Genomic DNA, 13795 nt, shown 5'->3' with positions numbered 1-13795 from the left:
CGTTGTTGAGTGTTTGTTGCTCTTCAATAGCACAGCATTCGGTGACGCAGTCGTATCATGGTAGGGGGTACAACAAATGGCCTGCCCTTAGGGTGGAAGAGCCATCGAAGGCGAAGTATGCAGAGATGAAACGCGCTCAATACATTCTAAGAAGAGCTCACCTGCATCCACCAACCAAGGAGGAGCTCAAAGAAACCTTAGAGTGTGCTAAAGCGGTTCTTCAAAATTTTAGCATAGAACAGCCAGCAGGAGCAACAAAAAGACAGAGGTCAGCTGAAGAGGCTAAGCCGTCGGCTAAACGACCGAAGATAAAGGAGACGCCCAATAGATCGTTTGCGGATGTGGCCCGGAACCGCATTATCATTGGTGTTCTGGATGAGGGAGATCCCGAAGGCAGAATTCCCAGAACCCAATGGAAATAACACTTTATCCCGTAATTCAAACGAACAGACAGCACTATGGTGCAACCCTGCGCTATAATGTCCTCTTAAGCATGCACAATAGTGTGGTCTCCATACAGTCAAATTTTTATATACAAATAATTTATTGAATTCAAATCGTATTATTCTTAGATTCGCCAATAAAGCGAGAAAACGATACTTTTATTTTTCAACGTAAGAATTGAAACGATCAAAAGTCTACAAGCACTATTTATATGAAGGGTTTTCTTTGTAGTAGTTCAAAATGTTATGCATATCAGTAACGAGTAGGATATCCGCGACGATTAAGAACCGCAACCAAATGGTTTTTCATTGATCCTATAAACTTGCTTGTCTCCTGAGTTGTCATTTCAGACTGCCTGTATGTAAAACAAAATTTAAAAAATAGCTTTATAACTTTTTTGCTTTCACATGTAATACATGATCGATATACTAGTTATTCCCAAAAAAGATGTACGGGTCGTCAACACTTGGAAAAGGTGTTAAATATGGCGGGTATGTGAGGATTACGCATAAATTGGGAAAAAAGTAAAATTTTGAGAACAAAAATTAGTTTTTTTGGATTCGGGATCAAGAACGATGGAATTTTATGTCAGAAGAGAAGACAAAAGCAGAGAACGCCTACTGAATAAACACGTGCACAGCTCATATCAAAACAAGTAAGGAAAGGCTAAGTTCGGGTGCAACCAAACATTTTATACTCTCGTAATTTAATGCTATATTTTTATTAAGATAGCACACAATTTGACCCAATTTGAAAATCCTATTTGTGTAAAGTTTTATTCCGCTATCTTATTGGTTCTTTATGTATACATATATTATAAAGTGAAGGAATAAGATGTAGTTCAAAATTGAGTTACATGGCAAGTTGTCGTGGATGTGAACCGATTTTATCCATTTTCCACACGTGCCATCAGGGTGTCAAGAAAATATTATATACCGAATTTCATTCAAATCGGTCGAGTAGTTTCTGAGATATGGTTTTTGACCCATAAGTGGGCGATGCCACGCCCATTTTCCATTTTGTAAAAAAATCTGAGTGCAGCTTCCTTCTATTTAAAATTTAGTGTTTCTGACGTTTTTCGTTAGTGGGTTAACTCACTTTTAGTAATTTTCAACCGAACCTTTGTATGGGAGGTGGGCGTGGATATTATCCGATTTCAACTATTTTTATGGTGTGTGGTGGGGTACGTTAGAGAACCGACTGCAGTTTTGGTTTATATGGCTTTATTGGTTTGCGAGATATATACAAATAGCCGATTTGTGGGCGGGGCCACGCACACTTCCCCAAAAAGATTACATCCAAATATGCTCCTTCCTAGTGCGATCCTTTGTTCCAAATTTTACTTTTATAACTTTATTTATGGCTTAGTTATGACACTTTATGTGTTTTCAGTATTCGCCATTTTGTGGGCGTGGCAGTGGTCCGATTTTGTCCATTTTCGACGGTCCCAAGGAACATGTGTTCCAAGTTTCATTAAGATATCTCAATTTTTACTCAAGCAACTTTTGTTGCGAGAGTATAAAAAATAACTGTAAGCATGCACAAAACATAAGTCTACATAACTGAAAAAATCGATGGTCAAAAATATTTAAATAACGAGAATTAGAAGCCGGGAAGTACAATGTTGCCTATGGGCAGCATTGGGCATGAAAGTGTTAAATTAAGGATAAAAAAATTAGATGATTAGAGTATTTTACCACAAAATAAGGTAACGCAACACTATTACAACAAGCAAGCGTACAGGTACTGCCAGTTTATTAGAATATCTGGAATACTCTGCGCGTTGGCTACTCTCATAAGTGCGAATCGAATACAACTTATATTTGTAGTAGTTTATATGTATATACTTCAACTGAAATTAATATATTACTCCATTAATAAATATTAACTTACTTAAATAAAGGACACTCTGTTTCAATTTCAATGTTTTCTTGTCCATCTTCACGTACTGTTTTCTTGTGCACAGTACCACCGAATTCTTTGTTTATAAGCTGCATTCCATAACAAATTCCAAGAATTGGTATCTTAATTTTAAATATGTCTGGATCATAATTCGGGGCATCTTCAGCATACACCGAGTTCGGTCCACCAGAGATTATAATACCCCTATAACCGTTAGCTTGTAACACAGCTGCTGATGTATCTAACGGTAAAATTTCTGATTCCACAAGTAATTCCCTTACTTTGCGATCTATCACCTATAACAAATACATATTTTTCTCAAATTCTATAGAATTAAAGCTATTAACTTACTTTTCCGTATTGTGCACCAGCATCCAATATTACTACTTTGTCATGCGGTGTTCCATTCTCTGATGATAAAAATTTGTTTGTTACATTCATACCGATCTTCTTTTGCTGAAAATATACATTAAAAGCATTAGCAAAGCATAGCACTGCGTTTAATTACCTCGATTTACGTATAATCAATATACTGAATGTAAGTACATAATTACATATTAAACTGCTGCACAAGTGCACTTGAATGTGCGCCTTATTGCATGTGATTTGTTTGATGACATTTGAAACAGTATAAGCAGTGAACCTAAATAGCAACGAACACACAAGACATAAGCAAGCAACACTTGTTCGTATTCACGAAAATGTAATGCTTAAGTGCTGAACACAAACAAAGACGACGACACGACACGACGTAGCGACGACTGATCCCAAATGTCGCTATGAAGTCAGCGTCTTGAACATTTTGAAGACGGCAGCGACATATCAAACAGCAATTTTATTGTTGCCGTACTAACATCTTTCACTTCAATAAAATTTACATATTTAGTTTAAAGTGAAATTATTTACGCAAAAAATGTAAAAATTGGCGATTTATTTGTTTTAAATAATCGATTGTTATTATAAATGATATATCAAAGCTATTTTACGTGTCTGCTGGCAAAATAACGTCATACTTGTGAGAACTTTGAATAATTTTACATTTCACATGCCACTAAGCTCTACAGCGGCCATTGTCGTCGGCAAAATTAGAAACATTTCTAATTTGGCGACAACGACAACTACAAGCCTGTTGCCGCGTAGTCGTGCTGTTGTCAAAAAATCTGTGGAAATAAGAATGCGTGTATTTTAATATTTGGCAGATGTCGCTCGTCGCTTGCCGTCTTCTATGTGTTCAGCACATTACTCGTTTTTTAGGTTTGAAAGGCAATGGAAACAAATCATTGCCTTTCTTGCTTACCGAAAAAGCAACGAGTGCAGCATGCACTTGCTGTAAAATGCTCGTTCTCTATGTAGAGAAAACATGTTTATGCATGCAATAATACATTTAAATTCAATAATACTAAAAGAAATAGTATTTTTATGTGTAAAAATATTATTAAAATTACTGTTTTAATAAAATAATTTATATTTTAGCATAAACAACAATGTGTTTCGTGCCTTCTCCGCACACAGTAATGTTTTGAAGCTACAATGCTTGGTGAGAAAAATGTCATGCAAGCATTTGCTTCTGTCTGTCTGAGTGTGTTGTTAATTTGAATTTTTCGCTGAGAGCAAAACATTGCACATATTATAAAATGATTGGCCACATCGTGTGACTATATCCTATAGCTCCTATATATTGAAGAAAGAACAATGTCAACTGAGAACCAATCATCTGATGATGAGATTAACATTCCAAAAAAGAAGAAAAGAGGGGTACGAAATTTTCACCTTTATAAAAAGAAATTAAAAAAAACACAGCGTCTATTGGGTCAATCGTACACAAGTACAAGCTCAGTACAACAACTTGATTTCAGAAGCTAAAAGTAAGGGATTTTTGGTTGAAGCCATTAATAACGAGAACATATTGAATTTTAAAACAACATGGCAGCCGTTCTACAAGAAAACTTGCAAATCAATAGATAAAAGTACAACTTTTAAATTATCAAAATATAAACATTTTGAGTACAATAGTGGTAATAAAGGCTACTTAACTTGATCCAAATTTATTGACGGATTTGTAAAGACATCTTTTTTGCTTCGAAAATCAAGAACTACTCCTAAAATACCTGATGAAAAAGCATACCGGTCAAAACTACCCATAAACGAAAAAAAGATGAATGATGGGCGAAAAATCACACCATATATTCCTGAAGAGTTTTATGATTTGATTTTGACTTGGCCCACAACCACATTGGATGGATGAGGATTAATACAATATCTTTTCTATGTTATTAATATAATAAATTCTAATATTCTTTAATATTTGTGTCTTTATTTTCATAAACTGGAAAAAGGGAATAATTCCAAAAATATCAAACTACCCTAACTTTGGTTTTTCTTTACATAAAATATTTTTTTTTACAGCATATTATCGGCAACAATGTTTACTACATTTCATTTTAAGATATCATGGGTATTTGATCTATACGTTGCAGAGAACTGCAATTATTCCCTTTTTTGAGTCATTGGTTGAGTAACACAAAAAGTAGTATTAGTGCATATAAGTCAAAAATCATCAAACACAAAGATCCACTAAAACACATTTACGCACAGCACACAAAGCGAGAGCATAAAAAATGAGTAAGTTTCTCTTCATACGTATCGTTGAAGTGCTCAATTGTCTCATGAGCCAATAATTCAGTCAAGTTAAACAAAAATGAGCCATACCACCAAAATAACACCAATAGTATAGCTAAATAAATAAAGTGATACGAATAGGATCAAAGTAAAACTGACGAAGGCTGTGCCGCCGCTAGGCAAAAGTGCCCTGCGGGAAATGACTAACGATGTGTTTTGTTCTTTGATGTCGTGAATTACATTTAATGTTTTAAGTTAATTAATGACAGTAAAGTTAATACTTTTAGGTTCTAATATATTTCTTTTAATAGTAATGTATTGAAAATAAATAAAGACGCACGAAAATGCATGTTCAATCAAATAATGAAAAATGTAATGTGACAAAGTTCCTACTGGGTATCTTTACTTTCGTGCTCAGCTACGAAGTCACAATTCCACTCATGCCGATCAGTGTAGCGAGCTCATTCAAGTTTATTTTCATCGTGACCAATGAGCAAGTGAGTAAAATGAAATTTTTAATATACGCTCGTTTGAGTCATAAATTGACGGCACATATAAGTGTAGAAATACTATGAGTTTTTTTTGATTTGGTGGAAATGAGTCTTTGTCATTTTTGATATTTGTATTAGTACTCATTTACACCAATTTGTTTGGCTCATGAGTTTGTGCACTAATTTCATTATTACTCAATGCAGATCTCTGATACGTTGAGAGTAAATCAGTTTTTTCTAATTATCTCAGTTCGAACTTTTTGTAATTATTCCCTTCTTCCAATTTTCCATGGTTCAATCAATAATTCAGATGCGTATCATCAAAACGATAGGTGTTTAAAATATGTACCTATTCAAGTGAATCGGAGTATATATGTTACACATATGTGTGGGTAAGTTGTTTTTGTGATTGGTTGTTTTCTGAATTGATGTTTTCAAAATACGACTCATTAATCTGTTACTAAATCTATTAACTACATCCACAGTTTATATACAGATATTTAATTAGTTACATAAATATACAGTACAGTTATATACGATTCAAGTTATTCCAATTTTGATTTAACTGAATATAACCAACAAAATTGACGAATTGTCAATATGCCAATAGACCAAAAGAGATACACACGACTTGTAATTCTGTAGTAATAGACAGCACACGTTTAGCCTATCAAACTCACCTGTGTGTTTTTATGTACAGTTTGTCAAGAAAGTTTACACATTGAAACTAAATACACTTTTTCACTTTCCGCAGCACAATTTATTACTTTTTAATTCAGTTCGACATTTTTTTAATGAGGTATGGTTACATACAGTTTTTAAAGAGAATTGATGTAAAAAAAGCTGCGAAAGCAATGCAAAAACAAACCAAAAACAACAAAAAACAAAAAATCATTCAATTTTGTTAGTGTCAAGAAACACTTTACACACTTCGAACTGAAGTTAAAAGTAATACATTTTGCTGCAGAAAGTGAAAAAGTGTATTTACTTTCAATGTGTAAACTGTTTCTTGACAAACTGTATGTATATTAAAATTTAATACCTCATATAAATAATTATATGTGCATGAACTTTTTGCAAAAAAAAAAACAAAAGATTAGAAAATTGCAAAATATTTCTGGGTATGCAGATTTGCTATAATTAATATATACGATATAAAAAAACAAAAAATTAATAAATTTAAATTTTTTTTTAACTTTAAAACAGGATGTAAGTTTAGGCTAATAGTATATATTTATATGTGCATTTTAGTGTTTTTACCACTAATCCTACAGATTTGAGTTTAATTGAAAGAAATGTTTATGTTAATAGTCAGTAGTCATCATCGTTATCATTTGGCTCTACAGCTCTCTCTACAGCCTGTTGAACAATACGCCTCCAAGCTACTCTGTCTTTTGCGATCTCTCTCCAGTTTTCCAATCGGAGCTTCTTCAGATCTTCGTTTAATTCGTCCTTCCATATTTTTCTTGGCCTTCCTCTTGCTCTGCCGATGTATGCTTTCGTGTTCAATATGTCCTAGCCATCTTATCGTTGCGTTTTGATAAATTGCACTACGTTTTCGCCTTGAATTAGCTGGTCAAGTTCGTTATTCCATCCTATCCTCCATTCGTCAGGTTCGATTTTAACCTCGCCGAAAATTTCTCAGAGAATTTTTCTTTCAAAGGACATCAATGTTTCAGCTCATTAAATTTTTTATTAGTGTTTGGTTGTTTTTTGCTCTGGGCATAAGCATATATAGTATTTTGTTTTCTCTTCATTGATTTTCAATCCAATTTTTGATGCTGCCGCTTCAATTTCAGAAAAAGTGGTTTATGGCTTGCAAAAGCAATGTCGTCAGCGTATGCATATATTTGAGTGGTTCTGTTCAAAATATGACCAGTACGCTTGGCGTCGCACAATTCATCTTTTGCTCAGCATAATAACAAATTGAAAATTGTTGAAGAGAGTCTATCACCCCTGCGAACACCGGATTGAATTGCAAAATCTTTCGATGTTTGGTCTTGTATCATTACTTTGAATTGAGTATTATGCAGCGTCGTTGCTGTTATTCTGATTAATTTTTCTGGAATTCCACTGCAGGAATAGTCAATCTGTCTATTGTATCGAATGCTTTTTTGAAATCACTAAACAGCAAGTGTAAATCGATGTTATGCTCGTATCATTCAGGTCGGAAGCCGCATTGTTATTCGGGGAATATTTTTTTCGGCATACGAATATTTTGTACGTTGTGTTGAGAAGCGATGTACCACGATAGTTGCTACCGAAGGTTTTTTCTCTCTTTTTATGGATTGGTATTATAATGGCTGCATTCGAATCTTTAGGCAAGACATCTTGCTCCCATATTAGAGTGAGTAGGTCAGGTAATTTAACGCATTGTGAATTTCACCTGTCGTCGGAGGTTGTCCATCTAGTGAAGATTCAGCTGGATTTACTTTTTATTGGCAAATTTTATTCCTTTTTTTTGGTCAGAATTCCGGGCATTCAGTAGTTCGAAAAATGCTCGGCCCAACACTCTACAATATTTTGTTGGTCAGTGAGTATTTCTCCGCTTTATATTTGCAAATACTTGTACGAGGTTGGAATCCTCTTTTTACTGTTTTTATTTGACTGTAGAACTACTCGATTCATGCTTCTTTCTCTGGCACATTTTTGTGGCAAATCTTCTTTTTTTCAATATAAATGTTTTCTGCTCCTCTAGTTTTATTTCCGAGCCATTTTCTTCTTGTTTGGTTATAATCTGTTATTGCGTTTCGAAAGTCTTTGTCGTACCATTCGGTGTTTTTGCTTTTTACTACTCTACCGACTGTATTTTACGCAGCCGTTGTAGTAGTGTTTTTCAAAATTGTCCATTCATGATCTACATTTTTTGTTCTTTCAGCCATTGATATTCTTTCATCGATTATGTTTTGGAAATCTCTTTTCACTTTCGGATACGTCAGTTTGTCGGTGATCCACTCCTTCCGTTTCATTCCTTAGTCAGTAGGGCACGATTTTAGTCACTGAGGCGCCAAGATTTGAGGCCATTTTTATGTTAATTAGCCCAAAATAAACACTTTTTAATAAATAAACGTTATGTAAATATTGGCCAATTCTTGCTTTATGACTAATTTAATGTGACGTACTGTCTCAAACTGCTTTCTTGGTTTTGGAAAACAGGAGCAGAGAGGATCCCCCAGAGATCCTCAATAGGATTTAGGTTCGAACTCAATTCTGCACATTGTAATACGGGAATTTTTCGGTCGTTAAAGATGTCGGTTGTGTGGATTGGAGCGTTATCCCGCTGATATGTCCATATTAAATTTTTTTTCGTCACTAAAGACTATATTCTACCACTCATCGGTCCAGAATTGGCATTTATTTGCAAACCTCAAATGTGCTTTATTGTGCATTTCTTTAGCGTTACTTTAGGTACCATAAAGGAGTATTTGAGAAACTGATTTTTATGTATAATTGGAAAAATTGTATTTCTTGTTATTTGCAATAATGTTTTTCGTTCCCTGCGTCGCACTGTACCATTATTAGTGGGGGTTTTACGACATTTTGATATACAGTTTCGATGTCGCTTTGGTCTAGGCGCATTTTGGAACCGCTTTCAAGCACACCTATGATTATTCCTTGTTCCTCGGCTGATAAACTAGTACCTCATTTTAGGCTTAAAGTTAAATAAATGTAATCAAATTTTTAATAATTCATTAAGTTAATACACCTACAATAATTTTGCAAACAAATTTTAACGAAAAAAGATGTTGCTGCGACACTATCAGTGAGAAAGATCAGCTAGACTGATTTTGCACATATAAATATTTACTATACAATACCCATTTCACAACCAATTCTTAATGAAACGGTACAACGAACGAGGAAATTATGAAAGAACTTCCGTTGCTTAGTAACAGCACCGTATCAACCCTTTATTTAACATTTACCGAAATTCAAAAAATAACAGTTTATAAGAAATATAAACAAAAGCAGAAATTAGGTATTAAACAATGCGTTTTCAAGATAGGCGAATTCAAAAACTTTCATATTAAATACTATACTTAAAGCAATGGAAATGGATAAAAACACCCATATCAAGTTTCTGTACTCAAGGATCAATTAAGTGTACAAGAATAATATCGCACTTGGCTAATCTACCGTCACCTTAGTATCTTTTTATTTAAATTTCTAGCTTCGCAATTTCTAACGACTATTTGTAAAATTATTGTCAATAGATGAGCGATTGAAAATCATTCACAATCAATGATTTAGCGAGTGATCAACACTTAAAATAGTTACTTATCTATTACTAGTCGACACTCGCAATAAGGGTGTAGATAAAGATAAGATAAAAATTACAAGAACCAGAACATATCTCATCAAGAAATCTCAAACAGTTTATAAATGTATTCCCTATAAAAATCCAATAGTCCAAAACTCGAAGAGTTTTGCACCCAATGGACAAAAGACAAAGTGAAGAATCCAATGAAGCAGACGGCAGTATCTGATAATCCGAATCTTATAATTAGATTAAAGGCCACTAAAAATTGTATGAGGTAATATTTGCGACGTTCAAATAGGATGGTAGGATGGTCACATTTGCCCAATTTTGAAACATTTATAAGAAATTTTCTTTGAATTTCTTTAGAATATTTGAAAGAATTTGCCAATGGAAAATATGTATAACTTTATAAATTATATAATTTATAATTCTCATAGAGCTCACATGGAATTGGTTAGAAAAAAAATAATTCAAAAACACAATATTTCGTTCAAGGGCAAATTAAAAGCAGCTGCAAATTCAAACTTAAAATCTATATATACTATCAGCCCTATTCTGTGCACTTTGCAAATTCAACAAATTTCTAATTTGTAAAAAATTGAAATTTATCAAGCATTTCGTATTCTGTGTTTAAAACAAAAAGCTCTTTTCTTTATAAGTTGTTAAGAAGTAAAATGCTCTTGACAAATAAAATATCTCGCTGTGGATAGTTGTGAAAGTGAATTTGTTGCAGTGGAGATATTTTACTTTTGTCGTTAGTTTTATACAAAGAGGAAAAATATGAACATGTGGATGGCTCGCGTTATTGAGCCGTTTTTATAATATATTAAGAAGTTTATTTTTCCGTTTTTTGTATAAAAAATGAGGATAATGAGGGTAACATTGACGAAATTGTTTTCTATATATTGCATGCGATTACAGCTTAGCAAATTTTTGCCAACAAAGAACAAAGTTTAGATTTCGTAGTCCCCAAGGAACTTTTCTGAAGCTAAACATAACAACCAACTAAATCAAAATTGCATTCCAAACAGTTTTAAATATATTATAAAGGACATATGTATATGCATTATATTATGAAGTATTCTACGGCTTTGCGGGGGAGCAAAAGACTATGGAGGATCAACTTTATTTACGCGCGGCACTCCCTGTTTGGTTAGGTATAACCCTGTCATCTATATAGACGTGGAGAAAACATATATCTAGTAAAATAACGTGCATGAAGATAAGAGCTGCAAATTTAAATTGGCTTTTAAATAAAAACTCTAAACTTAGCTTAGACAACAAAGTGCTTTTATACAATGCGGTTTTAAAGCCGATTTGGATGTATGGCATTCAACTGTGGGGTACGACCTGTGCAACTAATATTGATATAATACAAAGGTTCCAATCGAAAATGCTTAGATCAATCACGTGCTCACCATGGTACATGCGCAATGAAAATATTCATAAAGATCTTGGTATCCCTATGGTAAAGAAAGAAGTAGAGGACAGCAGATTGAAATATATATCTAAACTCCGAGATCACCCAAACCCATTGGCTAATGCTTTAGTACAATGGAGCTTCTTCAGATCTTCGTTTAATTCGTCCTTCCATATTTTTCTTGGCCTTCCTCTTGCTCTGCCGATGTATGCTTTCGTGTTCAATATGTCCTAGCCATCTTATCGTTTCGTTTTGATAAATTGCACTACGTTTTCGCCTTGAATTAGCTGGTCAAGTTCGTTATTCCATCCTATCCTCCATTCGTCAGGTTCGATTTTAACCTCGCCGAAAATTTGTCAGAGAATTTTTCTTTCAAAGGACATCAATGTTTCAGCTCATTAAATTTTTTATTAGTGTTTGGTTGTTTTTTGCTCTGGGCATAAGCATATATAGTATTTTGTTTTCTCTTCATTGATTTTCAATCCAATTTTTGATGCTGCCGCTTCAATTTCAGAAAAAGTGGTTTATGGCTTGCAAAAGCAATGTCGTCAGCGTATGCATATATTTGAGTGGTTCTGTTCAAAATATGACCAGTACGCTTGGCGTCGCACAATTCATCTTTTGCTCAGCATAATAACAAATTGAAAATTGTTGAAGAGAGTCTATCACCCCTGCGAACACCGGATTGAATTGCAAAATCTTTCGATGTTTGGTCTTGTATCATTACTTTGAATTGAGTATTATGCAGCGTCGTTGCTGTTATTCTGATTAATTTTTCTGGAATTCCACTGCAGGAATAGTCAATCTGTCTATTGTATCGAATGCTTTTTTGAAATCACTAAACAGCAAGTGTAAATCGATGTTATGCTCGTATCATTCAGGTCGGAAGCCGCATTGTTATTCGGGGAATATTTTTTTCGGCATACGAATATTTTGTACGTTGTGTTGAGAAGCGATGTACCACGATAGTTGCTACCGAAGGTTTTTTCTCTCTTTTTATGGATTGGTATTATAATGGCTGCATTCGAATCTTTAGGCAAGACATCTTGCTCCCATATTAGAGTGAGTAGGTCAGGTAATTTAACGCATTGTGAATTTCACCTGTCGTCGGAGGTTGTCCATCTAGTGAAGATTCAGCTGGATTTACTTTTTATTGGCAAATTTTATTCCTTTTTTTTGGTCAGAATTCCGGGCATTCAGTAGTTCGAAAAATGCTCGGCCCAACACTCTACAATATTTTGTTGGTCAGTGAGTATTTCTCCGCTTTATATTTGCAAATACTTGTACGAGGTTGGAATCCTCTTTTTACTGTTTTTATTTGACTGTAGAACTACTCGATTCATGCTTCTTTCTCTGGCACATTTTTGTGGCAAATCTTCTTTTTTTCAATATAAATGTTTTCTGCTCCTCTAGTTTTATTTCCGAGCCATTTTCTTCTTGTTTGGTTATAATCTGTTATTGCGTTTCGAAAGTCTTTGTCGTACCATTCGGTGTTTTTGCTTTTTACTACTCTACCGACTGTATTTTACGCAGCCGTTGTAGTAGTGTTTTTCAAAATTGTCCATTCATGATCTACATTTTTTGTTCTTTCAGCCATTGATATTCTTTCATCGATTATGTTTTGGAAATCTCTTTTCACTTTCGGATACGTCAGTTTGTCGGTGATCCACTCCTTCCGTTTCATTCCTTAGTCAGTAGGGCACGATTTTAGTCACTGAGGCGCCAAGATTTGAGGCCATTTTTATGTTAATTAGCCCAAAATAAACACTTTTTAATAAATAAACGTTATGTAAATATTGGCCAATTCTTGCTTTATGACTAATTTAATGTGACGTACTGTCTCAAACTGCTTTCTTGGTTTTGGAAAACAGGAGCAGAGAGGATCCCCCAGAGATCCTCAATAGGATTTAGGTTCGAACTCAATTCTGCACATTGTAATACGGGAATTTTTCGGTCGTTAAAGATGTCGGTTGTGTGGATTGGAGCGTTATCCCGCTGATATGTCCATATTAAATTTTTTTTCGTCACTAAAGACTATATTCTACCACTCATCGGCCCAGAATTGGCATTTATTTGCAAACCTCAAATGTGCTTTATTGTGCATTTCTTTAGCGTTACTTTAGGTACCATAAAGGAGTATTTGAGAAACTGATTTTTATGTATAATTGGAAAAATTGTATTTCTTGTTATTTGCAATAATGTTTTTCGTTCCCTGCGTCGCACTGTACCATTATTAGTGGGGGTTTTACGACATTTTGATATACAGTTTCGATGTCGCTTTGGTCTAGGCGCATTTTGGAACCGCTTTCAAGCACACCTATGATTATTCCTTGTTCCTCGGCTGATAAACTAGTACCTCATTTTAGGCTTAAAGTTAAATAAATGTAATCAAATTTTTAATAATTCATTAAGTTAATACACCTACAATAATTTTGCAAACAAATTTTAACGAAAAAAGATGTTGCTGCGACACTATCAGTGAGAAAGATCAGCTAGACTGATTTTGCACATATAAATATTTACTATACAATACCCATTTCACAACCAATTCTTAATGAAACGGTACAACGAACGAGGAAATTATGAAAGAATTTCCGTTGCTTAGTAACAGCACCGTATCAACCCTTTATTTAACATTTACCGAAATTCAAAAAATAA

General features: G+C 34.1%; 1 protein-coding gene across 2 annotated transcripts in view; it reads right to left on the bottom strand.

The window, feature by feature from the left end:
* The window catches only part of Gmps_0 (GMP synthase [glutamine-hydrolyzing]), an 85903-nt gene that overhangs the window by 34749 nt on the left and 37359 nt on the right, over positions 1-13795 (bottom strand). For both annotated transcript variants that reach the window (XM_054227896.1, XM_054227897.1), the window contains exons 2-3: positions 2698-2802; positions 2338-2642 (exon numbers count right to left, since the gene is read on the bottom strand). In XM_054227896.1, coding sequence (XP_054083871.1) covers positions 2338-2642; positions 2698-2787 — 395 coding nt within the window. In that variant the 5' untranslated portion in view covers positions 2788-2802. The remainder of the gene's footprint in view (positions 1-2337; positions 2643-2697; positions 2803-13795) is intronic.

The sequence above is a fragment of the Zeugodacus cucurbitae genome, chromosome 3 (genome assembly GCF_028554725.1).
Source record: "Zeugodacus cucurbitae isolate PBARC_wt_2022May chromosome 3, idZeuCucr1.2, whole genome shotgun sequence".
In the NCBI taxonomy this organism is placed as follows: Eukaryota; Metazoa; Arthropoda; class Insecta; order Diptera; family Tephritidae; genus Zeugodacus; species Zeugodacus cucurbitae.
This window is presented reverse-complemented; position numbering and strand designations above follow the sequence as displayed.